General features: G+C 56.4%; 12 protein-coding genes across 12 annotated transcripts; 5 read left to right on the top strand and 7 right to left on the bottom strand.

Moving 5' to 3' along the window:
• Positions 1-85: 85 nt before the first annotated feature.
• UV8b_07262 (uncharacterized protein) lies at positions 86-1,555 on the bottom strand (the record flags this gene model as incomplete). Its single annotated transcript, XM_043144759.1, has 2 exons — positions 86-350; positions 510-1,555. The coding sequence occupies 2 exons, from the start codon at positions 1,553-1,555 to the stop codon at positions 86-88; spliced, it is 1,311 nt and encodes a 436-aa protein (XP_043000694.1).
• Positions 1,556-2,181: 626 nt separating this feature from the next.
• Positions 2,182-3,311, top strand: UV8b_07261 (uncharacterized protein; the record flags this gene model as incomplete). Its single annotated transcript, XM_043144758.1, has 5 exons — positions 2,182-2,225; positions 2,297-2,316; positions 2,420-2,470; positions 2,527-3,126; positions 3,193-3,311. 5 exons carry the CDS (start codon positions 2,182-2,184, stop codon positions 3,309-3,311), a joined length of 834 nt encoding a protein of 277 aa, XP_043000693.1.
• Positions 3,312-3,386: 75 nt separating this feature from the next.
• On the bottom strand, positions 3,387-4,606 carry UV8b_07260 (uncharacterized protein; the record flags this gene model as incomplete). Its single annotated transcript, XM_043144757.1, has 3 exons — positions 3,387-3,849; positions 3,930-4,302; positions 4,453-4,606. 3 exons carry the CDS (start codon positions 4,604-4,606, stop codon positions 3,387-3,389), a joined length of 990 nt encoding a protein of 329 aa, XP_043000692.1.
• Positions 4,607-5,904: 1,298 nt separating this feature from the next.
• UV8b_07259 (uncharacterized protein) lies at positions 5,905-10,669 on the top strand (the record flags this gene model as incomplete). Its single annotated transcript, XM_043144756.1, has 6 exons — positions 5,905-6,204; positions 6,275-6,303; positions 6,390-6,438; positions 6,510-6,759; positions 6,821-9,274; positions 9,357-10,669. 6 exons carry the CDS (start codon positions 5,905-5,907, stop codon positions 10,667-10,669), a joined length of 4,395 nt encoding a protein of 1,464 aa, XP_043000691.1.
• A 136-nt stretch (positions 10,670-10,805) lies between these two features.
• On the bottom strand, positions 10,806-11,723 carry UV8b_07258 (uncharacterized protein; the record flags this gene model as incomplete). The annotated part of the gene is made up of 3 exons (XM_043144755.1): positions 10,806-11,315; positions 11,411-11,516; positions 11,575-11,723. The coding sequence occupies 3 exons, from the start codon at positions 11,721-11,723 to the stop codon at positions 10,806-10,808; spliced, it is 765 nt and encodes a 254-aa protein (XP_043000690.1).
• A 370-nt stretch (positions 11,724-12,093) lies between these two features.
• Positions 12,094-12,882, top strand: UV8b_07257 (uncharacterized protein; the record flags this gene model as incomplete). The annotated part of the gene is made up of 2 exons (XM_043144754.1): positions 12,094-12,466; positions 12,572-12,882. The coding sequence occupies 2 exons, from the start codon at positions 12,094-12,096 to the stop codon at positions 12,880-12,882; spliced, it is 684 nt and encodes a 227-aa protein (XP_043000689.1).
• A 372-nt stretch (positions 12,883-13,254) lies between these two features.
• UV8b_07256 (uncharacterized protein) lies at positions 13,255-15,080 on the bottom strand (the record flags this gene model as incomplete). The annotated part of the gene is made up of 2 exons (XM_043144753.1): positions 13,255-14,226; positions 14,391-15,080. 2 exons carry the CDS (start codon positions 15,078-15,080, stop codon positions 13,255-13,257), a joined length of 1,662 nt encoding a protein of 553 aa, XP_043000688.1.
• Positions 15,081-15,543: 463 nt separating this feature from the next.
• UV8b_07255 (uncharacterized protein) lies at positions 15,544-18,140 on the top strand (the record flags this gene model as incomplete). Its single annotated transcript, XM_043144752.1, has 2 exons — positions 15,544-15,652; positions 15,733-18,140. 2 exons carry the CDS (start codon positions 15,544-15,546, stop codon positions 18,138-18,140), a joined length of 2,517 nt encoding a protein of 838 aa, XP_043000687.1.
• Positions 18,141-18,473: 333 nt separating this feature from the next.
• Positions 18,474-19,490, bottom strand: UV8b_07254 (uncharacterized protein; the record flags this gene model as incomplete). The annotated part of the gene is made up of 2 exons (XM_043144751.1): positions 18,474-19,116; positions 19,315-19,490. The coding sequence occupies 2 exons, from the start codon at positions 19,488-19,490 to the stop codon at positions 18,474-18,476; spliced, it is 819 nt and encodes a 272-aa protein (XP_043000686.1).
• A 704-nt stretch (positions 19,491-20,194) lies between these two features.
• Positions 20,195-21,450, bottom strand: UV8b_07253 (uncharacterized protein; the record flags this gene model as incomplete). The annotated part of the gene is made up of 2 exons (XM_043144750.1): positions 20,195-20,845; positions 20,995-21,450. The coding sequence occupies 2 exons, from the start codon at positions 21,448-21,450 to the stop codon at positions 20,195-20,197; spliced, it is 1,107 nt and encodes a 368-aa protein (XP_043000685.1).
• Positions 21,451-22,742: 1,292 nt separating this feature from the next.
• On the top strand, positions 22,743-24,095 carry UV8b_07252 (uncharacterized protein; the record flags this gene model as incomplete). Its single annotated transcript, XM_043144749.1, has 5 exons — positions 22,743-22,810; positions 23,046-23,073; positions 23,344-23,541; positions 23,633-23,767; positions 23,937-24,095. 5 exons carry the CDS (start codon positions 22,743-22,745, stop codon positions 24,093-24,095), a joined length of 588 nt encoding a protein of 195 aa, XP_043000684.1.
• Positions 24,096-25,502: 1,407 nt separating this feature from the next.
• Positions 25,503-25,797, bottom strand: UV8b_07251 (uncharacterized protein; the record flags this gene model as incomplete). Its single annotated transcript, XM_043144748.1, has 2 exons — positions 25,503-25,622; positions 25,708-25,797. 2 exons carry the CDS (start codon positions 25,795-25,797, stop codon positions 25,503-25,505), a joined length of 210 nt encoding a protein of 69 aa, XP_043000683.1.
• Positions 25,798-25,847: the final 50 nt, after the last annotated feature.

Below are 25,847 nucleotides of genomic sequence, written 5' to 3'. Positions count from 1 at the left end.
AACCACATCATGCCCAAAAGCCATTTTGGGGGCCAATCTTGCCTTATGCCCCCAGCGCAATCTGGTCAGCAAGACACCAAGACACTCAAGACATGCACCATTTTAGACCATGTCTCGAGATTTCCATGAGCAAACTAAGCAAGGTAACCGCATCTTCAAGCGCAAAATGTATCAGTTTTCTTTTCTTGCAACCTACTTGTGACTGTGTATACCAAGTAGGTGCTTCAGGCAACAACACAAAAACAGCGAAGGCCAAAGTTTGAATCACTGACGATATCATGTCTACACCCGACAAGCATGAGAGACCAAAACGGCCCAAGCACGAGTAAATCAGACAAGATGGTAAATATCTGCACACAGACTAGTTGGCATGACATGGAAGAGCAAGTGTCAAGACAACTTAAGAGTGTGCAGAAACAGGCGCAGCGCATCACGGCAAAGAGGTACAGCGCAACGCGCAAGGAGGCGCCCTGGAAAAGTAGATGCGGCTCAAATTCTTGCCTTGCTACCTGTCCTTTCTCGCTTCTTCGTTGGCCTGTTGACGCTCGGGATATTGCCTTGTTGCATCATCGTCCGCGTCTTGGTCCTCGTCGCCGCCTATGTCCAGGACTATATTGCTAACGTTGGCGAGGATTCGGGCGCACATCGCTTGGACAAATCTCCAAACGGCCATCATGAAGGTGAAGGCCCCGATGGCTACAAAGAGCAAGTTGAAATTGCCCATCCTGCTCCTCCCAGTGCCACCTCTGCGTCCGGAGCCAAATAACCCGCCGGCGCGGAAATTGATCCAATGCCAGGGACCCATAGCAACAAAAGACTTGAGAGCGCCAATCAAGCCCAACGAAAAGAAGCCTTTGCTGAAGTGTTCTAACCATGTGACGGGCTCTTCGTAAAAGCGCGACGGTGGCTGGACAGCATCCAGATCCGATACAACGCTCGATACCGTGTCGGCTATGGACCCTACTGGATCGAACCAAAAGTCCAAGATGGGGTCTGCTATGAACCCAAGAATGAAAAGGCTAGCGATTAAGACCACCACTGTCAAAGCGATTTGCGTCCATTTGCTGCTCAATCTGGTAGCCCAATGCAGTCTGGCCAGGCGATAGGTGAATTTGCAGGTCGGACACTGCCAAAAGTTTCTCTTTGCAGACGGATTAGCCAAACGCCAAGAATCGAGACACCCTTCGTGGACGTATTTGGCCGAGCCTTTGCATTTGCATGGCGAAAGAAGCCTGCCCATCTCTGGATCATCAGACTCGTACACAGGGCGGGATGATGCTGAGGCGATGCCAAGTGTGCTGGATATTCCCCCGGGAAATTTGGGATGCTCTGTTTCCAGGCAGATACGGCAAGTTCTTGGCCCGAATCGCCGTCTATCTGTCCTCGGCCCATGTCTGCGAGTTTCTTCCTCTGCCTTTGAATTTGCATCTCGTGAGCTTGCTGGCACTGCCTGTGGTCTGCTGGAGGATGCATCACGGCCGTGCGATGGTCCCGCCGCCGCGTAGGGCGTACGCTCACGTTCGAAAGGGAGAGAGGAAGCTGAACCTGAGTCCATGGTTCAAGTTTCGGCTGAAATAGTAAATGGGGCAAGAAATTACCCCTTGACCTGTCTTGTAGCGGATGAGGCGGAAGAAGCTGAAAAGGCAAGAGCAAGTCACCCACTGTAGGCACTTGACTCGAAATGCACGTCACATCATACGCCTTCCAAATTGAAGGCTAGATGGATGGTGTCTGCAAGAAGAAGTATTACCGTGTATGGTTCGAGCAAAGTTTGATGATATTCACCCAGCAAGGAGACGAAAAGGCCATTTCATCGATTCGGTGTGTGAGCGTTTGCGGAGTTTCCAGCCGCAAGCCCGGAAGACAACTAGCTCACTTTGACTTCAGAGCAAAAGTTCTTTTCTGGTGCCAAGGAGAAGCTGGCGCGGAAGGGAAGGCACGACCAGGTGGCGACTCGGAGCTCGGACGAACCTTGTGCCGGATGGGTCCGGGAGCTCTCTCGCCTGGCAACTCGACGCGCAGCTTCGCCGTGCCTGGGCTGCAATGAGTGATTGCGAAGATCAAGCTCACCCGCTGTGATTATCGGACTTGTTCATCTTCGCCGACTCAATTTCTCGCCCGCTGGCTCTGCCAAAACAAACGCCTTCTTAACTGAGCTATTCTCAACTTTCCATTGCAACCATGGCGGACCGTTATTCTTTCTCTCTAACCACTTTCTCCCCCAGGTAAACAGGCCTGTTGATGTCACTCTTGCTAGATGGAAGCGTTTCCAACTCTGCTAACTTCCATTGTACAGCGGAAAGCTGGTTCAGATCGGTATGGACTCCTTGAATTTCTTTGTCTTTCTTATTCACACTTGCTCCAAGGATACGCGTGGCAAATGACAGCTTCCGAGCATGCTAACCTGTCTACCGCAAAGAATATGCGTTGAATGCGGTTAATCAAGGCATCACTGCACTCGGCATCAAAGGTTTGTGAACATGGCTGTTGCGCCGATAAACTGTGACCGATGCTCATACCCGATAGCTACCAATGGCATTGTTCTCGCGACAGAGAAGAAGTCGTCGTCTCCCCTCGCTGACCAGAGCTCCGTATCCAAAATCAGCAACATCACGCCCAATATCGGTGCTGTTTACTCTGGCATGGGTCCCGACTACCGAGTTTTGGTCGACCGAGCACGCAAGGTCTCTCATACTGGCTACAAGAGAATCTACAACGAATACCCCCCCACCAGAATATTGGTTCAAGATGTCGCTCGAGTCATGCAGGAGGCTACGCAGTCTGCGGGTGTTCGGCCCTATGGTGTGAGCATGCTGATCGCTGGCTGGGACGAGGGCATTGAGCCTGAGGAGTCTGGGACAGCTGCTGCCGAAGCTGATGAGAAGAAGGCCACTTCAAAGACTGGCGGTATTCACAAGGGGGGTCCCATGCTGTATCAGGTTGACCCTACTGGAAGCTATTTCCCCTGGAAGGCCACCGCTATTGGCAAGAGCGCAACCAAGGCCAAGACGTTTTTGGAAAAGAGATACTCGGAGGAACTTGAGCTCGAGGACGCCATCCACATTGCTCTGTTGACCTTGAAGGATAACATTGAGGGAGAAATGAACGGCGACTCTATCGAGATTGGTTGGTGTCCTTTGGCCATACGATTTTGCATCCCCCGTTTGATGATGCATCGCTAATGAAATGTAGGTATTGTCGGTCCTCCTGCTGATCACTTGCTGGGAATGGAGGGGGTGGAGGGGGCAACCGGTCCGCGATTCAGAAAGCTTACTCCGGAAGAGATTGAGGATTACTTGACGAGTCTATGATGTGGCAATATTGCTTGATAACGAAGGGGAAAGCCTGCTGTATTATATAGAGTCATAAAGCCCAATAAAAGCCTTCTAAACGCCATTCTTTGACTTGTCGGATCGACTTGTCAAGATGAAGGAGGATCTCGGACCTGCAGCTACGCCTACAACATTGTGATTGATCGGTAGATCCAACTCAACCATGGTCCAATTGCTAGTGCTGGATTCGCAATGCCGACCCAGACCAAGCTGTCCGTTTTTATTTTCGCCAGTCACGTATACCCTGCCGTCCGTCGTCAACGCTATTGCATGAGACTCCCCCAGCGCGATATCCTGCACGTCTTTATCGCCATCGACCTCCCAGTAATTGGGAACCCCACTAAGATCTATTCCTGTGTTATATGGCACGCGTCGTGCTGCACTGGACTGGCGGCCCCAAACGTAGACGCTCCCACTCTCGGTGAGTGCCCCCAGGACATAACCTCCCGCAGTGACGTGCTTGACCGGATCATCAAGGTTCATTACATCCGTAGCTAACCCCGGTTCGTCTGCCGGCCTTGAATGATTGCAAAAGTCAGCACGATTGTTCTCCCTTGCCGACGGTCTTCACGCTTTGACAGTTTGAGGTCATCTTACGATTCCTGCGTCACCTCCCGCGCGAGACACTCCGGATAACGGGGGTCTCCCACAGTCATGACCGAGCCGTCTTCGTGGAGGACCAGGAACCCGGCCTCGTACGGGGCTATATCCCGGACGGGGCTCTCACATGGCCACTTGGTCAATGGGGTTCTGCGCCTCCAATCCTGATGGCAAGCGTACTTTTCTAGGAAGCATCGAGGTGCCTCGGCGGGCTCGTCGGGGTCTGGGTCTCTCGATCGTGCGTCGGGGTTGACGACGGTGACAATTGATCCGTTTCCTGCTCGGAAAGAACAGAAAGCCTGCTCGAATTCCTCGCCGCTGTCAATGTCAGTGCTGATACCGGCAACGTAATGGCGGCTTTTTCCGCGGGCTGCTCGGAGTCCGGGAAGTATTAGTACTGCTCGGGTTTACGTTGGGTAGTATGGCGGACTTGGGTGGTGCCGCTTGCCGAGATGGGTGGTGATGGGCACGAGGTTTTGGGGCCCGAGGCATCTGTCAAGCGTGCAGTGATTATTCGTACCTAGGGTGGTGTATAAGCTCGACCGTGGTCGTTCGAGGTCTTGGTCTTGCAGTACTTGTGAAAAGGTCCACAAGTCATCCGGTTCCGTATCTTGGGGCTCATGGTGGAATTCTAACTGGTTCCAAGCGTTGAAGCCGGTGGCGAAGAGCGCCATTCGGGGTCTTTTGTTGCGTCGAGACGCAAGAGGCAAGAGTCAAGAGTCAAGAGTCGAGACAACAAGTCAAGTGGGAAATAAATGGCGCAGTGTTCCGTCACCCCGCAAGGGGACTCGGCGGTTATTCGTCTGGAAAAAGCGAAACACGAGGTCATTGTTGTAGAAAGCCGGGACTTTTCGATTCTGGGATTCAAGTTGTGCTCTGGAGCTGCGACCCATACTTTGTGAACCCCATTTGACTGATGTACTTCGCCAGGCGATGTCTACACAGCGCTGGCGCTATACCGAGTAAAATAGCCCTGAAATCAATAGTTATTTTACAGTCATACATAACTTAAGTACCACCTAGGTAGTTGCTTGAGAACAAACATCATGGCTGGAATTTCTTCCAAGATCACATTCAGCTCTAGTGCCCAGCAGCCATCAGGCGGGGATGCTTGATACACAGACCTGTTGACCCTGAAAAACGAGGCATCCCGCTTGAGTGATGCGGATGCATCGCTCCTTCCTCCAAACACACGGCGAGTCGAGAGGCTGTTGTTTCACTTTGTCGTGACCCAGCATTGCTCACTTTTTGCAACGGCAACGTCCTGAGCCGTAATCATCGCCCACTACCTCCCAAGTTTACTATTGATGAATCTCGTGCCCAGCAGCAGCCAGTCATGCCGTCTGTCGCGACTCTCCCCAACCTTGCATTATTCTTTCTTTATTTTATTTCCCCCCCCCTGGTGAGAAGAGTGGGCTTTGGATAGACAAAAGGAAAAACGGTTTTTGGCGAGCCGAGTCATGACGGATGTCTTGTTTCTTATACAAGCTTCTACCTCGCATTTCAGCACCGGCTCACTGCCTCGGAAACTTGCAATGAAGCCGATGCGCAAAATCCTTATTCATGGAGACGCGCGCCTCATCGCCTCTTTCTCCCTGAGATTCATCCCTAGCTTTACGCCTTTTCGCCGAGTCCTGAATGGCCAATTGTGTGCTTGTTTCCCTTGCGCTTTTCTCCCTCGGCACTGACAGCCGCACAACGGGTCGCAGAAAAAGCTCAATAAATCGTCTTCCCTTTTCCAAGGCTACTAAACGCATGAGAGGATCTTTTTTTTCTCTCTTTTTGTTGTTGGCGACCTTTCAGACTATAGAGCGAGTGAGTCGCACAAATCGCGGAACTCGCACCTCCCCCACTTCTACGGCGCCAACCTCTGTGTCCCGCCCTTCAGAATAATCGAAGCAACGCAATGCGATTTGGCAAGTTCTACGAGCTGCTCTGAACGTCGCCACGCTCTGCGGCTCTGTCAGCCGTTATGTGTTCGACTAGCGACGATGACAGCGACTCCGTATCGTCGGACGAATCGCTCGAGATCAACTCAGACATTGGTCTTGAGCAAGATGTTGCCCGCTCAAAGTCTCCCATTATCACCGAGATTATATCCGATGATGCTGCCGCGGAAGCCTCTTTTCAGCAGCATCTTCATGGGTCGCCAGACTCCAGCCCAGAGTCTGAAAATGACGCCCTTGGGAACTCCCGCTCTGCTGTCGTGTCTCCTCGGGCTTATCAGGTAGAAATGCTCGATGCGAGTTTGAAGCAAAATGCAATTATTGTTGTAAGTACTGATGGCATTTGCTTTCTGTAACGGCCCAAATGACCTAGAACGCAACTAACTCTCTCTCAAGATGGACACGGGAAGTGGCAAAACTCATGTGTAAGTCATGCGCCTATCCTCAACTCCAATCGCAACTGTCTAGCAGCCTTTCCTTAAGACAAGCCGTGCCCTGATATTGCTCTCAGTGCCATCCTGCGTATTAAAGCCGAGTTGGATAGATCCGATTCCGACAAGGTATTGCTGAATGGAATAGTCGTTCCCAACATTGTGTGTGAAAATATCATTGACAACGGCTTTCCACCCAGATTGTATGGTTTCTCGCTCCCACCGTCGCTCTCTGCGCCCAACAGTCCGAAGTGATACGACTACAAGCTGCTTCTGTATCCATCAAGATGCTCACGGGCAATGACGATCTCAATACCTGGTCAGGGAGTACATGGGAAACTATCCTGGACGGAGTACGCATCGTGGTTTCTACGTACCAGGTCCTTTTCGACGCTCTCTGCCATGCTTTTGTCACAATGGACCATCTGTCTCTCATTGTCCTTGATGAAGGTTGGTTGGGCACTCGTTTACAACGCATTAAGAGATATGGTTATTAAAGCATCGGCTACAGCGCATCACTGTACTGGGAAGAATCCAGGCAGCAAAATAATGAGCGATTTCTACCATCGGAGCAAAGCGTCGGGTCAGTATACACCGTCAATTCTGGGCATCACGGCCACACCTAGCATGACGGAAGACGTCCAAAACATCGAGGCGCTTGAGGCATTACTTGATGCCAAGTGCATCACGCCGACTATACATCGCCAAGAACTTTTAAAGTGCGCCAAGAGGCCGCAAATACGCACCGTTCAGTACGACTCATCACCACCCCTTCCTCTGACTCCGTCGATGGAGCGGTTACAATGCGAATTTCGCAATCTCGACATCACCCGCGATCCGCACGTCCTCAGGCTTCGAAAAGATCCGAGTGAACGGAATCGCCGTGCGCTAGTGAATGCCATAGAAAAGTACGACACCTTTGCCCAGAATCAAATCAAGGGTCTCTGGGGTCGCTGCATCCAGACATACCATCAGCTTGGCTCCTGGGCTGCTGATTTGTACATTTGGAAAGCAGCCACCTCTTTTTTGGATCGTATCGACAAAAATAACAACGAAATGTTTCAGGATTGGAACGATGCCGAGAGGCAATACCTGGCAGAATTTTTACATCGAGTCTCTCCGTCGCGCCCAACCCTTATGCCTCAAAATGGGGACGAAATCTCCGGGAAAGCGAGCGCCCTCGTGAGCGAACTTCTTTCCATGGAAGACGCGATAGTCTGCATAATCTTTGCGAGAGAGAGGGCTACCGTGAGTCTTTTGCGCGACCTCCTTGTCTCATGTCCCCGAATAGCAGAGCGGCATCGCATCGGATCAATAGTTGGCTATTCAAATCATCTTTCCAGGAAAAAGGCCTTGTACGAACCCTTGGCAGACATGGACCAGATGGCACTCCAGAAATTTCGAGCTGGTGAAATTAACATCCTCATCGCCACCTCTGTTTTGGAAGAGGGAATCGATGTACCAGCCTGCAACATGGTGATTTGCTTTGATCACCCTGCTACGCCTAAATCGTTTATACAACGCCGAGGTAGGGCCCGAATGAAGGACTCCCAACTGCTTTTGCTGAGCCATTACTCTTCATCAACCACGGCAAGATGGGAGGCTCTTGAAGAAGATATGAAGGCCGTATATCAGGATACACAGCGCGAAATCCAACAATTACAGAGTCTGGAGAATTCTGATGAGAAATGCTCTGCCTTTTTCCAAGTGGAAAGTACTGGTGCAAGACTTGATCATGACAATGCCAAACCTCACTTAGAGCATCTCTGCAGGATATTGAGCAGGGGAGAATTCGTCGACAGCCGCCCTGATTACATTATCCACCGGCATTGGCATCCTGTCCAGGCCACTTTGAGCGCCACGGTGCTGCTTCCTTCTTTCTTCCCTCCCGAGCTACGAAGAGTCGATGGAGAGTTTAACTGGCTCTCTGAAAAGGCCGCGACAAAAGATGCGGCCTTCGTGGCATACAGAGGACTCTATGAAGCCGGCCTGATGAGTGAACACTTGTTACCGCTGAAATATGAGGATGCTCGTGGCGTTGAGAGCAGGGTCGCAGAAGCCGAGGTGGACGTGCTTTTCAACCCGTGGTGGAACGTGGCTAAATTGTGGAAGAGCGCGCAGCAGGCATGGCTCTATTCGCTGACTCTTTATGACGAGGAATTTGGGCGGCTTGACTTTGGTATCGTGCTTCCGAATGAAATGGAGCTGAAGCGGCCTATTCGAGTCTTTGCCGACCGGCGGGCGAGCGGCCGGATTCGGTTCAAGTCACGCCGCCTTATAACGGCTGCCGAAGCCAGTTCTCTGCCGGACCATACGTCGACGCTGCTGGCACTCCATTTTTCTCATCGATGGCCTGTCAAAGAAGAAAGCCACGTCGTCAAGCTTTTTGTCGATGGGCTTGACATGTCAATGAAAGATATCGGTGCCAGGATGTTTGACCCGAGCGACAATGAGGTCACTGGAGGTGGGTTCCTGGTTCGAGACAAATCAAACAAGCCATTTCACTACTTGGGCATCACATCTTGCAAGCCACCTGCGGAACAAGTGCAAAGAAAGTTCTTAAACTACGAAGATGCGCCGCAAGACGTTCCTTATCTGATAGTGAAACGATGGACGAGGCAATCAGACTTTCTGCACCGAAACCGGTCAAAGATGCAAGCTTCAGCATGCCCCAAAACTTATCCGCAAGTTCTTCCGCAACCTTGGGCAACAGTAGACCGAATTCAACTTCGGTATGCGAAACTTGGAATGCTCATCCCTTCCATTCTGCATGAGCTGGAGGTGACATTGGTAGCAAAGGAACTGTCCTCAACCCTGTTAAGAAAGATCGATATGACCGATCTGGGACTTGTCAGGGAAGCGATCAGCTCCCGGAGTGCAAACGAACCTGTCAACTATGAAAGACTTGAGTTTCTGGGAGACTCTGTCTTGAAGTATTGCGCCTCAATTCAAGTTTCAGCCATTCGTAAGTCTTGCCTGCCCCCCACCCCTTCCTTGTAACCCGAAAAGAAGTGAGGTGCCCGTTATTGACAAAACTTGCTTAATAGACCCCACCTGGCCTGAAGGGTATCTGTCCCTGTTTAAAGACCGGCTGGTGAGCAACTCTCGACTGTGCAGAGGCGCCAGCGAGCAGGGGCTGGCTAAATATATTCTCACCAAGGCATTCACTGGCCTGAAATGGCGGCCGCTCTACTTGTCCAATCTAGACACGAAACCACAGTCTGCAGAGCCACCCCGCAAGCTCTCTACCAAGGTTTTGGCCGATGTGGTGGAGTCGCTCGTAGGGGCGTCTTTCGTTACGGGGGGTATAAAAGAGGCCCAGGTTTGCATTGCGGAATTCATCAACGACATCGAGTGGCAAGATGTCAATGCCTGCCGCGACATGTTCTTCGCCATGGCTCGAGATGCAGACGTCCTTTCTCCCGAACTACGACCTTTGGAGGAAATGATTGGCTATTCGTTCCAGAAGAAGGCGCTACTGATTGAAGCAATGACGCACCAATCCTGCTTATTCGACCGCGACCGGCGCTCATACGATCATTTGGAGTTTATCGGTGATGCAGTCCTTGACCTCATCGTTGTTCATAGAATGTTCTCAGTCAAGCCACCACTGTCCCATCATAAGATGCATGGTTTGAAGACGGCCGTGGTGAATGGAGACTTTCTGGCCTTTTTGACCCTAGACTACAAAGTGAAGCGATTCGAAGCGGCCCTGACAGACGACCTTCACGTCTACAAGAAGGAGACGACTCCGACGTCGCTGTGGAAATTCATGAGGCACTCTTCCGTGTCCGTGGGGATTGAGCAAGCCGCGATGCTGAAAAGATACGAGCTTCTTGGTCCAGATATCTTGGCGGGGCTGCGAGGGGGCAGTCACTACCCTTGGGCTCTCCTGGCTCGCCTGCAAGCCAAGAAATTCTTTTCCGATATTTTCGAGTCGCTACTCGGAGCCATCTGGGTTGATTCTGGGTGCATTGAGAAGTGCGAGTCCATGTTGGGGACGTTTGGCCTGCTGGCATACTTGGATCGTTTGATCGACGACCGGGTTGAAGTCGAACACCCCAAAGAAGCCGTGGGAAGGCTTGCGTCTTCGGAGGCTGTCACTTATGAAGTCGACGTTGAGAAGGGGGCGGGCGCCGGCGGCAAGCGGTTTACTTGCCGCGTACGTGTTGGCCAGCGAGTTGTTGCTGAAGTTTTTGACGGAGTGACAAACGAAGAGGTGAAGACAAAGGCGGCAGAGGAAGCCGTACGAATCATGACGATGGAAAAGACGAAAGCCATGCGCGCAGACGAGAACCTGGGTAGGGCTGCTGAAGAGCTGGGGGAGTGGGAAGAAGGAGGAGACTATGTGGTGGGCTGATGAAGAGACTTGGGAGTGGGAAGGTGAAGTGAAGGAGTTGATAATGGCGAATTGGATAGATCCGTATCTGACAAGGGATCCCCACCCATAACATCTGCTCCTTTGCTTGACCGACCACTCGCACCGTTTATTTATTTCATTGATGCTTCTTCAACTCGTCCAGCACAGACTCGACCATCCACACCAGCGTCTGCTCCAGACTCGAATCAACCGCCGCCTCCCCCAGCACCCGAATCCCCTCCTTTTCCACAGCCGCCTCGTCGTAAGCACCCTCGACATCACCGCGCTCGAACATCCAAGCATGCTCCCGTACGTAGTTGGGCCACACAATCTTGTCCACATAGCCAGGGGGGTCTTTCCAAAACCCCTCGAGGGTGACGTAGCCGTCGCGCGCTTCGCGTCGAGCCTTGGCGCTGGCGTACGACGTCCTCACAAACAGCTTCATGTCGAAATGGGCCTGCAGGGCGGCCATGGACGGCGAGTACAGCAGGAATCCGTCCAGGAAGCACAGGCGAAGCTTGCCGCTCCGAAGGGGGTGCGACGCGGGGAGAGCGTCGTCCACCCTGGCCTTCAACGAGGCAACGGTGGACTCCGCGACGGGGCACTGGCCGACGGAGTTGTCGTCTTCTTTCGATTCCAGGGTGGGCTGGAGCAAAAGAGCTGCTTGTTAGTCGGCGGACGGCGTGGCGGGCGGCTTGTTAGTGGTGGTGGGAATTTTTTTTATTTTTTTTTTTGGCGTACTGGGAAGACGGCGTGCTGCCGGATATGGGACAGGGCGTCGGACAGGGCGGCAATATCTAAGGCTTGGGAGCAGTCCCAGTCGATGAGGCCGTCTCTGGAGGGCAGCCTGCGATGGCGGGTGAGCATTGGACACGGCTTGTTCTTGATGGGGGGGGGGGGCGTACTCGGCCTCGGGCTTGTAAAAGTCATCTTGGTGGAGGATGAAGGTGCTGGGGAATATGTCGCGCAGAAGACGGGCGAGGGTGGTTTTGCCGCTGGAGGAGCACCCGGATATGCCTGCAACGAGGGCCTTGGGCCCTTGGGTGCCGCTCATTCGTAAAAGGCAGTTTGACTGGCCGTTGTAGACCCGTTGAAGCGGTGACCTGGTCAGCTTCAACGGCAGCTTGAACTAGACGATGGCGGCGGGCAGACCGGAACTTTCATCCAGCTCCAGCCACGCACGGGTGGTGTGTGTGGGCCTCGGCAAATGACAAGCCCAGGGTAGCCAGTTACGCGGGCGGCTAGCGCGGTTACGTGACGCGGCTACGCGGCTGGCTCACGTCACTCTTTCGATGGCTCGGACCCCCAAAAACTCGCCGTCAAACTCTGCCAGTTCATCGCTAGACGAAGAAAGAAAAAAGAAAAAAAGAAGAAAGAAAAGAAAAGTAAAGGAAAGCAAAGGACGACACACACCCAAAGCCGTCATGGCCGTCGTCGACCAGGGCACCCAGACTGGCATCGTCCTCACAACAGCCCTCGCTACCTTCATCACCGGCTGGCTCTTCGGAGTCTTCACCACCAGAGGCTACCTCATCTCGCCCGCGCTGGCCGAAGAACGACGGCGCAACCTGTACGACCCGGTCGAGAGCGAGGAGAGCGACGTCGACGAGCGCGACTGCGTCCTCGACCACGCGCCCAACTGGGCCAACGGCGAGGCCGCCGACCGCAAGCAGGGTCTTCGGGCCGCCCCCCGCGCGGGCGGCCTGATTGAGCGCACCGCCCTGCCCATGCCCGGCGACCCCGGCGAAGAGTGCAAGCTCGTCCTGGTGGTCAGGACCGACTTGGGCATGACCAAAGGTAAGCCCTAGCCACCTTTTCCTGCGTCAAAAAGTCGTTCGGCGCGAGAACCAAGGCCCAAGGCCCAAGGCCCCGGCTGACTGCTGTGCGCCGCGGGTGAAAAAGGCAAAATCGCGGCCCAGTGCTCCCACGCCACGCTGGCCTGCTACAAGGCCCTGTGCGGCGGGTCCAAGGCGGCCGGCGAGATCCTGCGGCGCTGGGAGAGGGGCGGCCAGGCCAAGATTGCGGTGCAGGTGCGGAGCGAGGCGGAGCTGATGGAGCTGCGGTGGCGGGCGCTCGAGCTGGGCGTCACGGCTGAGGTGGTTCAGGACGCGGGCAGGACGCAGATCGATCCGGGGACGCTGACGGTCCTGGGGGTCGGGCCGGCGCCGAAGAGCGTCGTGGACAAGATTACGGGGCACTTGAAGCTGTTGTAGCGAGGGCGAAGCGGCTCGACGACGACTCGGGTGATGATGCTGGAACGGGGGGCAACTCGGGAGGGAAACGGACTTTGGGATTGGCACTCGTTTATTCATCGATTTCACGGTGACGGCTGGAAAGAGAGAAGGAGGCAGGCAGGGTTGAATCGGACGCGGTTTTGCAGTGAAAATAATGGGAATAAACCGGCTGATGCGACAAGAGAACAGGTCCGCAAAAAAAAGGGGGGGGGAGAAGAAGACGAGTAGCAGCAACAGGCAAGACTGAAAGTAAAGAAGAAAAAGAACCGTCCCGGGTACGCCGCAAACCGTATACATGCATCGTCGTCTCTGCCGCAGGGTGGGCATCATCATGCAGCCGCCCCCGTCGTCCTACTCCTTCCTGGCAAATCTGGACAGCGCCGGTCCGAGGTCCGCCTCCGCCTCCTTGCGCCTGGCATCCTTCAGCCTCTGCCGCTCGTTCCACAGCTCGTCCACTCGCATCCTCTTCTCGTCAATGACGTTCTTCCTCCTCTGCTTCCGGAGGTACTTGCTCAGCGCGCCGTTCTTGCCTCGGGCCCGCTTCCGCAGCTCCTCGGCCACGTCGGCCGCCGGGGCGTCCAGGTCCCGGTCGGCCCGCTTCTGCGCGTCCGACCGCAGGTCCAGGCTGCCGATGAAGTTGGGGTCCAGCGCAATCATCTCCGGGGCCAGCTTGTTCAGGAGGCCCTTGACCTCGGACTCCTGCCGCTGCCGGGCCGTCTCGAAGGGGTTCGCCTCCAACGCGTCAAAGTTGGCCTCGCCGGCGCCGGGGATGATGAGCGACGAGAAGCCTTGGTCGTGGCCGACGCCGAGCACGTCCTCGAGCGGGCACCACCGCACCCGCTCCATCCGCCTGCCGTCGCCGCCCCAGGCCATGTAGGGGGCCTGGACTCTTTCCTGCGCCGCGGCGTTCTTGTCGAACAGGCCCTTCCAGATGGTTGTGCGGGTGCCCCCCGCGACGGCGGTGAGGCCCGTGTCGGAAATGGCCACCGAGCACGCCGGCTGCCGCGTGCGGTAGCTGCTGACTTCGCGGAACATGCGGACGTCCCACACGGCCATCTTGAGGTCCTGGCCGGTGGAGACCATGTACCGGCCCTCTCTGTCCACGGCGAGCGATCGGACCGGGCCGCGGTGCGCGAGCAGCTTCACCAGGGGGTCCTGCGAGTTTGGCGACCACAGCGTGACGGTGCCGTTCTGATGGCCCACGTGGAGCACCGCGTTGTACGGATTCTGGGCCATGGACACGGGCTGCCCGAGCCGGCTGGGCATCTCGGCCACAATCTGCCCGGTAGACGTGTCTTGGTACTTGAGCACCCCGCCGGTTCCCTGAGAAGCGCGCAGCCGTCAGTCTCTGATCCAAAAATGTGCCCCCATGATGATGAAACATGAGAAGAAAGAAAAAAAAAGGAAAAAAGGAAAAAAAAAAAAAAAAAAAAAAAAAAAAGGGTCCGAAAAGTGGCCGTGCGCGCTCTGCTCTTTGGCCGACTTACAATCGTCGCCAGAAGAAAGTGGTACGGCAGAAACTCCATGTGCGTCACTTCGTTGTGCTTGCGCAGGCTGTGCAGCTCCACGCCGTTGCGGTCGTAGATGAAGACGTGCTTCTTCTGCGCCACGGCAAAGTACTGGTTGTTGTGCAGCCACTTGACGTCGCGGACCGTCTCGCGCAGCTGCAGCTCGCACCCGAGCTTGCCCTCGTGCCAGTCCATGGTGGCGACGTGCCCCTTGCGCCCGGCCAGCAGCAGCTCGCGGCCGTTCCTCGTAAAGTCGCAGACATACGGGCCGAGCGCGTCGAGCTTGAGGTCGAAGCGGTTCGCGGCCGTCGCCACCGACACCTCGGACACGATGGCCTCCTGCCGCACCTTGTACGTGCGTTCCAGCTCGCCTTCGGCCTCGAGGAAGCCGCCCGTGTTCTCCAGCAGGATCTCGGCGTCCTTGGCCTTGAGGGCCGCGTCCTGGTACTTGTCCTCGAGCTGCTTCAGGCTGCGCCGCAGCTTCTTGTCCTTGATGTGCTTGGTGTTTATGCCTTTTCCCCGGCCGTAGGCCTTGTTGGCTTCGCGCAGGCGGCTCAGCCTTGCCTTCTCATGGCTCGACGCCGCGAGTTTCGCTCGAGGCCTGCGCACGGCGACGGCGACGGCGCCGTTGTCGTGCGCCTTGGCGGCTGCTTCGTCGGCAGTGTCCATGTTCCGTGACGGGGCCCGGTCCTTTTCCCCGCGGCTGCGTGTGTCGAAATCGAAAGGTTGGTGAGCCCGGAACAAGGCTGCCGTGGCTTGCCTCCTTCTTCTTCCTCTTCCTGTTCTTTTTGGCAAACAAAATTTCCACCGCGCAAAGTCGCCCGAGTCCGCTATCGCTCGCCACCTATTGGCTAGACGCCCCACCTGCACGGCCCTCCGCCGTTTATCGATAAAGGGTTCCCGCACAAAAATTTCCTGATAACCAAAACAACCCCTCGCCAAACCGATTCCAATTCCAATCCCTCCTTTGCGACCTGCGCAGAGCCAAGGACCATCAGCGAAGTGGGAGAAGAAAAGGTGCCCGATCCCCTCCTTCACATACCGTCTCGGCATCACCGCATGCTCCCACGGCCTTGGCCACAGCACGCTGGAGTCCCTCCCGTTCCGATTCAAAGCCGGGCCCGACAGCAAAATGCCCGGCGCCGTTGCCAACCACTCGCACCGCCCCACCACAAAGGTGTCTCACAAGCCTTTCAAGTCAAAGGCAGCGTCAAAGCACGAGCTGAGGGATCGCGCCAAAGGTACGTGTTCGCCGATCGGGGTGCGTCTGTTCGCGCATGACATGCGTGGAAAAATTCTGACGTCGAAGCCTTTTCGGCAGGACGAGTCCCCGGCGAACGCGGCCAGCGCAAGACTCCGCACCAGCAGGTCATGTCCAAGTTCGACAGACGGAACCAGGCCAAGCAGGCTCGCTTGACCAAGCACAAGGAGCACCTCAAGGACACTTCCGTCTTCGCAGGCAAGGATGGAGCCCCCCGGATCGTAGCCGTCGTGCCGCTCTGCGCGGACTGCGACGCTGCTTTCGCCGTCAAGCAGCTGAACGCCAGCCTCGACATTGCCGTTGACGTCGTCAAGGGCAGCGGCAGCAGCAGCAGCAGCTTTCGCGTGTCCGTCGACCGGTTCAAACAAAAGATCCAGTACATACCGCTCCAGAGGGACCTCACCGCCTGCTTGGACGCCGCCCGGGTCGCCGACTTCGTCGTCGTGATCCTCTCGGCCCGCGAGGAGGTCGACCCTCTGGGAGAGTTGATCCTTCGAAGCATCGAAAGCCAGGGCTTGTCCACGCTTTTCACCCTCGTCCAGGGCCTCGACAATGTCGAGACGGCTAAGCAGCGAACGGCCACTGTGGGGTCCCTCAAGTCCTTCATCACTCACTTCCATCCCGAGCAGGAAAAGGTGTACAGCCTGGACAGCAGGCAAGATTGCTCCAACGTGATGCGGTCTCTGTGCAACACAACGCCAAAGGGCGTCCGTTGGCGGGAAGACCGAAGCTGGATGTTGGCCGAGGACGTTCGGTTTGCGCGTGACGAGTCGGAGCCCACCGTCATCACGGGCGTCGTTCGCGGCCGGGGCTTGAAAGCCGATCGACTGGTTCAGATAGGCGACTGGGGAACGTATCAGATCGACAAGATTGTGGCCGCCCCCTTGTCAAAACACCCAAGGAAGGGCGAAGAGGACGCCTCGTCGGACGCCGGCCTGCAACAACAGAGGCTCCTGGAAGAACCATCCGCGGACCGGGACGATCTCAACCAGCTGGCCCCGGAAGACGTCGTCATGGGCGCCGACGACCACGACGCCGAAATGGCCACCGAGCCTGCCCCGAAAAAGGGCGTCTTGCTCGACGAGCACCACTACTTCTCCGACGAGGAAGCCGAGGCCAAGAAGATCAAGAAGAAGGTCCCCAAGGGCACGTCCAACTACCAGTCGGCCTGGTACCTGGACGACGTATCCGACTCGGGCTCCGACCTGGAGGACATGGAGGTCGAGCAGGACGGGCAGGATGGCGACGACGCAGAGCTTGGGGCCGAGGACGGCGTCGAGGGGTACGCGCAGCCCGAGCCCACCGAGGCCGGGGGCGGTGCCTCGGAATACCCCGCCTCCGAGATGATGGACGTTCCCGACGAGGACGAGGACGCCCAGCAGCTGGCCCAGCACCGGTCCCGGAAGCGAAACGAGGCCAAGGACGACCTGGAGTTCCCCGACGAAATCGAGCTGCATCCCCACGTCCTGGCCCGCGAGAGGCTATCCCGGTACCGCGGCCTCAAGAGCCTCCGCACCAGCCCGTGGCAGCAGGACGAAGACCGCGCGCACGAGCCCGACGCCTGGAGACGGCTCCTCCAGGTCCCCGACTACCACTCGTCCCGGTCGCGGGCCGTCCGGGAAGCCCTCGTGGGCGGCGTCGCCGCGGGCTCCCGGGTCCAGGTCCACGTCAGGGGCGTCCCCGCCTCCGTCGCCGCGTCCCACGCGCACAGCGCGTCCGTCGTCACCCTCTTCTCCCTGCTCCGCCACGAGAACAAGAAGACGTGCCTGAACTACCTGCTCAACCTGAGCGGCGACCACGACGGGGCCATCAAGTCCAAGGACGAGCTGATTGTGCAGTGCGGCCCGCGCCGGATGGTTGTCAACCCCGTCTTCTCGCATCCCGGCTCGACGCCCAACGACGTCCACAAGTTCTGCCGCTACCTGCACCCCGGCCAGAGCGCCATCGCGTCCTTTGTCGGGCCCATCACGTGGGGCGCCGTGCCGGTTCTGTTCTTCAAGCGAACCACAGCCACGACCACGACCACGACCACGACCACGACGGCCGATGCCGACGCCGCGGGTGGTGTCGGCCTCGCGCTCGTGGGCACCGGCACCGCCCTGCCGCCGTCCACGTCCCGCGTCGTCGCCAAGAGGGTCATCCTCACCGGCCACCCGTACCACATCCACAAGAAGATCGTCACTGTCCGGTACATGTTCTTCAACCGCGAGGATGTGGACTGGTTCAAGGCCCTGCCGCTGTGGACGAGGCGAGGCAGGACCGGCTTCGTCAAGGAGCCTCTCGGCACGCACGGCTATTTCAAGGCCACCTTTGACGGGCGCATCAATCCCCAGGATGCGGTGGGCGTGAGTCTGTACAAGCGCATGTGGCCCCGAAACGCGACTCCCCTCGACGGACCGCTCTTGGAGCATGCACATGGAAGGGCAGCGAGCAGTGACGGGCAGCTTGAGGACGTGACGATGGCATGAACGGACGACGAAAAAAAAACTTAAAAAAAGACTTGTTTCAGCTTTGTGCGAGAATCGGACTGTGTGTAGTCGAATGAGGCTGGCCCAACCTACGGGGTTTTTCAACGTAAGAATTTTTTCGACGAGGCGCTTCCGCCATAGGCGCTCATGTGACAATTTTTTTTCTTATTCTCTGCTCCCAACTAGTTGCACAGAGCTTTGCCCTCGGCGCAGGGGACTCGCCTTTTCTTTTCCTGCAAACGGTAACGAATGTCAACAGTCACTGCTCACTGCTCACTGCTCACTGCTCCCTCCTCCCTGAAGCAGCAGAACACTTCTCCCCCACGACCTTTTCTATTTCCTCTCCAGAGTGTCCAAACCTGGCGTAGGTTTCGGGCCTCCTTGCTTCACTCTCTCTTGCTCGGCACCACTTGCCTTCCAAGCACTCAAGATCAGATTCACAATGTGGTCCACACCCACATCCTTCTTGACCTGCGCGAAAACCGTCGGTCCACCTTCTCTCATCTTGCGGGCGTCCCTCTCCATGACCCCGAGATCGGCACCCACAGCCTCGGCCAGGTCGGTCTTGTTGACCACGAGCAAGTCGCTCTGCGTGATTCCCGGTCCTCCCTTGCGAGGCACCTTGTCGCCGCCACTGACGTCAATCACGTAGACGATGAAGTCGGCCAGCTCGCGAGAATAATTCGCGGCCAAGTTGTCGCCGCCGGACTCGATGAGCAGCAGGTCGGGGGAGAACTTGGCATGGAGATCCTCCAGAGCAGCCAGGTTGGCCGAAATGTCCTCCCGGACGGCGGCGTGAGGGCAACCGCCGGTTTCGATGGCCCTGATGCGCTCGGGCGGGAGGGCGGCGTGGCGAGTAAGAAACTCGGCATCTTCGCGCGTGAAGATGTCGTTTGTAACAGCAGCGAGGGAGTACTTTGACCGGAGGGCCAGACACAGCGCCAACATGAGGGCTGTCTTGCCTGATCCAACAGGTCTGGGAGGGGACAGAAAGAAAGCGGCTGTTAGCGGGCAGACTTGGCCAGAGAAAATGAACGAAAACAAACGCGTAGTAAATAAAAATAAATAAAAAAATAAATAAAAGGGCAAGGCATGGAGAGAGAGAGAGGTCGTCTTGCTATGGAAACAAGGGCGGCTTCTTCCTCAACCGGATGGGAGGACGACAAAATCATACCCTCCGATGCCAATGGTAAAGGCCCGATCAGACCAATTTCTCCCTTGTACTATGGGCATTTCTCGGCCGATGTAGCTTCCGGGCCCGTCCAGAATCTCATGCGAATGGCCGTGTTCCTGTGCCGAGAAGCCATCATGTGAATGCCAGCCGGCGCCCTGGGGGTGAGTATGGGCCATGGTCAAAGTTTCCCAGGGACAAGGTGAAGTGCCACGAATCGCGACGCAAGCTGTGCTGTGCTTTCCCCGCCACGCTTGAAAAGAGCATGAGCGAATTGGGGCGATGGTCCGGCCGACTCTCGTGCGCCTTTACGTCCACGGGAGGTAATGTAAATGTCACGGAAGAAGCCAGTCGATCGAGGTAAGAGAGGGGGAGGGGAGGGGAGGGAGGGGGAGAGAGGGGCAGTCGAGACTGCCGAATGGCGGCACACAGCTCCTTCCCTGCATATGTAGACGGGCTTCCTGGCCTGCACGGCACGGCATGGCATGGCATGGCATGGCATGGCATGGCGCGGCGGGGTTGAAGAAGACCACATGCACCAACCCGCTTCTCTGGTTTGCGCCTCTGCCAATGCCTCCCGGATGGGCAGTGTGATGGTTTGGCAAGCGGTGGGAATGGGAAATGGGGGCGGTGCTAACTGGACGCAGTTGCACCCGGCGCTGGAACTATGTAGAATCGCAGGCTACATACGGTGGGTTTGCGAAGGGACTTTGAGTCTGGTGTCTGTTTCCGCTTCATGATTGTACAGAAATTTCCCCCCAACTCTCGACTTGCAGCTGCAAATTCTTTGCTCTCCCTCTTCACCCCACCTGCGTGTAGAATACATTCAAGACCCGGCACTGCTTATACTGGGTTGCACCATTCCACTCCCATGGGCGCGGCGTTAAGCAGCTGGTTGCCGTGAATCCTCCGATGCACCGATTTGGTCCAGCACGAGCGCCTTCTTCTTGGCCATGTGCTCTCCAATCTTCTCCAACATGTCGTCTGAAAGCTCTGGCTCTCCCTTGGCATCCCGCAGCTCCCTCTGTCTCTGGTGGAACTCGTCGAGGGGCGTCTGCATGGATTTGACGGACTCGATGCGTCCCTTCTTGGCAGCTTCTTCCATTTCCTTCTGCTTGATGTACCAGGGCTCGTGGCGCGTTCGGAATCTCGAGTACTTGTTGCGCAGCTCATCCAGCACCTGGTCCGGCATGGGCGGCGACAGCAGGTTGTAGTAAAAGGTCCGCTCCTCCACTTGTTGGCGGACCGTGTCTGCCTTTGCGGCTTCATACTCTGGGACTTGGACCTCGGGCCACGGGATGACCATGTTGAGTGCGGGCACAAGCCGGTCCCATTTCTTGCCGTAGTGCCAGCGGTCGAGGGACATGTTGGGAGATTGCATGTTGGGCGGCACCGCCTTCAGCTGGTTGATGACGGCATCCTTGGTGACGCCCGTCTCGGGATTCGTGATGGGGTAGACGAGCCGGATGGAGCTGATGGCTATGGGCATGGATTGCGATCGAGGACCTCCACCGAACATGCCCTCCGACAAGGCCTGCGATACCACGCGTCAGCAAGCACTCCTCCAGCAAGTTTGCGTTTGGGGGGGGGGGGGGGGGAGGGCTCGGGAGAAGGAGGAGGAGGAGGAGGAGGAGCAGGAGAGGAAGCAGAGCGAGCAAGGTGGCCTTGGTTTCGTAAGCGTACCCTGTGGCAGTTTTGCAGCGTCACGGTCCCGTTTTCTGCCTGGACATCCTTGATACGATCGATCTTGCCCTTGTCGGGGCCGTCCATGATGAGAACCCGGTCTTGAGGGACGAGGTTGAGCTGTCGCACGCCGCCAGCCCAGGCGCACCGCTGCTCGACAAGCTGCGGTTTCGCCTGATGCAGGCCACTGTTTGTCCAGTCAAACCGCGCCGCCTCCTTGAGCACGCCGTAGTTGTTGAATCCCAGGTCTCGTTTGGGCGCAAGGGGCCCCATTTCCCAGTCCTCCATCCTCGCCTGCCGGGCATCCTTGAGGTTGCGTCTGATTTCGGACAGGGCGCCCTTCAGAGCGTCACGGTTTTGTATTCTATGGTCGATTTTCTCGTTTTCCACATGCTGCCGTGCGCGGCGAGTCGCCTGACGCTGAGCCTGGGCAGCTCGCTTGGCCAGCTTCTGCATGCTTGTCTGAGCGGCAACTGATAAGGTGGAGGGTTGTTATAAAAAAAAAAATAAAAATAAAAAAAAAAAGACGGTCGTTTGCCAGGCGGTGGGTGATTCACGATTGTCTGCAAATGATATGTTGCCTGCTACTTGGGTACCTGAGTGCGGGAGCACGGAGTAGTAGGCTGCCACCAGACTATTCCTGGGCCGGAAGGCGGTGGCTGAGGTGGAGCAACTGGTAATTGTCTTGCACTTGGCTTTTCCCCTGCTGTGCTGCTACGAGGTAGGTACATGTACCTCCCTCCTCCGTACCTGTACCTGGAAACCGAATCAAGTCGTGCTCAACCTCTCCGAACAAACCCAGTTGACACGCAATTCCATCCGGAATGGCAGTGTTGGGCGAGGTCCCCGGCTCGATGAGAGTTGACGAATCCGGGCTTGCCTCGCGCCGCCACTGTCGGACAAAAAGTATTGCCGGCCCCCATGACTTTTATGAAAGCTGCGCCCGTAGGGGGCCAGGGCCAGGGCCAAGTGAAGAGTGAAGAGGCAGACTTTGATGCAATGCCTGCAAGTACGGGGCACGGGGCTGCATGTACCTCGTTGCCTGGATGCATGCACCGGTTGGTGGAGGCAAGTACCTGTTGCCTGGGCGCTTGTACTCCGTACTGTTCAGGAAAGAGCCAGAACGCAACTGCCAACTGCCTGCAAGTACCCTGTGGCCCGGGTACGGGTACGTGTGCTGCGCTGTGCGGTGACTCCGGCTCACATCATGTCTGGTGCATTGCACAGCCCAGCGAGGACCAGCTCATCAGGCCTCATCAGGACGCAGCAGGAACTCGGCTGGAACTCAGCGGGACTCAGCGGGACTCAGCGGGACTCGGCAGGCATTGATCAATGCTAGAACCCAGCACGTCAACCGGCCTGCCTGCCTGCCTGCCTGCCTGCCTGCACCCAGCCTAGCTCCCAGCCTCCAGCCTCCCAGTGACTGACTGACTACTCCGTACAGCTGACTGCACGACTACAGACAGGTCGCAGCCGCTAAACCGCCTGGTCAACTCAGTACTCCGTACTCCGTACTCCGTACTGGTCACATCTTGCCCCCTTCAGTCGTGCTCTGCCTCTTCCTTCCCGACCAAGACCTTTTCCTTCCTCTTCCTTCACTCTCCTGTCATCATCACTCCTCCGTTACTCCCCCCCCCCTTTATCCAGCCCATTTATCAGCGGCCGCCCCTTTGCCTCTGTCCATCTCAACAGCTTCAATCTCGTTTTCCCCTCAATTGTTGCCCATCGTTTCCACGCTCGCACACACCATGGCTGAAATCCGTCGAAAGCTCGTCATCGTCGGCGACGGTGCCTGCGGTAAAACTTGCTTGTTGATGTAAGCTTCCACTTTCCATGTTCAGCCCGCTCCTCTGTGCTGCAGCTCAGCAGCTGAGCTCCTCCGGCGTACGCACACGCACACGCACACGCATACACACACGCATACAAACACAAATCGACGCCCCAGACCATTGCCCATTGCCCATTGTACCCATCCTCTCCTCGTCATCTTCGGCCTGCCTGCTGTGTCTCTCAAACCCACCAGGATCATCTCGACTAACTCATCTATGCAGTGTTTTCTCCAAGGGCACTTTCCCCGAGGTAAGATGCATGATTGGACTCAACCACCTCGTATCGAAATCTGGGCTGCTGCCCGTCTCCGCTCTTGACCCCATCATGACAAACCAGCCTTGCGACGCATCGAACAACGACTCTTGCCACCTGTCTACAATGCCAACGATTGGCTCCCATCATGCCATTCCCCCCCCCCCCCCTGCTTTTTCGCTACCTTTGCAACCCGGCTCGCTCGCGTCTGCCTGCAAAAAGTCGAAGCAACCTGCCCACCGGATGGCTTGCTGATTCTTATTTCAGGTCTACGTCCCCACCGTTTTCGAGAACTACGTCGCCGATGTCGAGGTCGATGGCAAGCACGTCGAACTGGCCTTGTGGGATACGGCTGGCCAAGAAGATTACGACCGTCTCCGCCCTCTATCCTATCCCGACTCTCACGTCATTCTGATCTGCTTCGCTATTGACTCGCCCGATTCTCTTGACAACGTCCAGGAAAAGGTATAACCCTTTGATGCCCATACTTGAAATCAAGCTTGATGGGTATTCTGAAACGGAGCCGAACAAAATGCCAACTAACGCTGCTTCTCAGTGGATTTCCGAGGTTCTTCATTTCTGCCAAGGCCTCCCCATCATCCTTGTTGGCTGCAAGAAGGATTTGCGATACGACCAAAAGACTCTGAGCGAGCTGCAGAAGACCAACCAGAAACCTGTCACTCCTGAAGCTGTAAATACTCCCCATGCTGTATCCTTGTCGATTTGGACAAATCCCGCCATACCAGACACGCCATGTCTCGCAATGCCTCGACATGGACGTGCATCAGCAAATGGGCGGGATGATTGATGATGTCACAATATGTGCTAATATGTCTTTTTTTTTTTTTCTTCTTCCGCAGGGCGAGGAGATCCGCAAGAAGATTGGTGCTTACAAGTACCTCGAGTGCTCGGCCAAGACCAACGAGGGTGTTCGAGAGGTGTTTGAGCATGCTACCCGTGCCGCCCTTTTGTCCCGCAACAGCCGCAGCAAAAGCCACAAGAAGTGCTTGGTTCTGTAATGCGGCCCGTTTTCGAGTCCAACCCGTACCGAACGCGACCAGGCCTCATTTTCTTCCTCTTTGGCGTAATCGCCCTTGTTACGCGATTCTCTTTGCAGTTCAACTCTCGACTTTTTCCTTGACGGCTTGTTCGGATGACAGGGGCTGGAGGCAGCTTTTGTTAGTGCACGTTGCTCTGTCCACGTCGGTTCTCGAAATTTGGAGTTTGATGTCTCGACTTGCCTGCGCCTTCCTGAATCGGTGCACAGCGGCATGGTTCGATGTTTGCACCTGCACAAGTTTGATCACATTTGTGCGAGACTTTCCCCCCCAAAGGTTTCCTGGACGGACGGCTTAATGGTGGATGGACGGAGATTGGGAGCGCTGGATGGGACGCACAGCGTTTGGGTGCTTTCGCCCCCCAATCTTGATGCCTCGCCACTCGGGACGATGACGGGAGGTAGGGAGGAAACGGGAAGAGCGGGTTTGTCAAGCAGGACCATGGGTCGGGCGTGACGGGCAGACAAGAGGGTGCCTAATTATTTACTTGAGCTTTGTCCCTTGCCAAGGAAGGCGGGGGTTGGGCTCTGGGTGTTTATTCTGACTTTGTGTGCCTCTTGCAACTCGAGGATGAATTGACCAAGGAGGGCACGTAAGAAGAAGAAGGGGGGGCAGAGGGAAGAAGGAGCGTAGTTTTGTGGAAAGGTCGCGTAATGAGCGGTGCCGGACTCGGGGGCACGCTGGCGACTTGCTACACTACAGCTTGCGTTGTCGGTTTTTCCTTTTTTTTTTTCCTTTTTTCTCATTTTGTTTTTTTTTTATTTGTTCTGATGCTTTGTTTATTGGAATTCCTAGAGCACAATGGTAGTTTTGCAGATTCTGAAGTTGACAGCGTTGCACGTGGACAGCTGGGGACAGCTGGGGACAGCTTGGGGGAGGTCTACTGCGTACTGTCCAACACTGCAACCGAGATGTGTATGCATGTGTGTGTGTGTGTGTGACGGGCTCGGTCTGGCAGTCGTCTCAATACATACTTTGCATGGGCAGGCGGGCAGGCGGGCAGGCGGGCAGGCGGGCAGGCGGGCAGCGAGAGTCGGGGTGTTTTTCTGGCGACTTGGTGCGTCGCCCCATGCCGCGACGCCGCCAGCCCAAGACCGTGGCAAAGCGCAAAAGGCACAAAGCAAGGCACAAAGCAAACGGGGGTCAACTCATCGCTTGAAATCGACAACAACTAGGTGAGAGGAGAAGAAAAACCCAGGTCCGCCCAGACGCCGCCTCTCTCTCCATCGCGGGCCCCTTTGACAAACGGTCCACCTTGTTCCCACGACTCAACCAGCAAAAGAAAAGAAAAGAACAACAGCAGCAGCAGCAGCAGCAGCAGCAGCAGCAGCCCGGTTCTCGGCAGGACGCCCATCTCCCCTCGGGGGGTCAGCCGGCCTCGTCAGACCATCTGTTTTCCTTGCGCGTCGGCAAACCCAGCTTTGCGGACAGGAGCGACGGTTCGGGTTCGACGCGGGGCCGGGCGACGGGGGCCCGTCTCGGGGGGGTCTAATTGGGGCATTTCTGCCAGAGATAGGGGGGGCGGTTGGGTTACTGCGTGAGGGGCGGAGGGGGGGAGAGAGAGGGGACTTACAGCGCCGCAGGAGGAGCAGGTCTTGGAGGTGCCCGAGGCGGCGACGCCGCATTTGGGGCAGGAGGAGTGGTTGGCGTTGACGAGGGGCATGTTGGCTGTGGGAAGATGGATGTGGGAAGATGGACGTGGGAAGACGGATG

The sequence above is a fragment of the Ustilaginoidea virens genome, chromosome 6 (assembly GCF_000687475.1).
Source record: "Ustilaginoidea virens chromosome 6, complete sequence".
In the NCBI taxonomy this organism is placed as follows: Eukaryota; Fungi; Ascomycota; class Sordariomycetes; order Hypocreales; family Clavicipitaceae; genus Ustilaginoidea; species Ustilaginoidea virens.
This window is presented reverse-complemented; position numbering and strand designations above follow the sequence as displayed.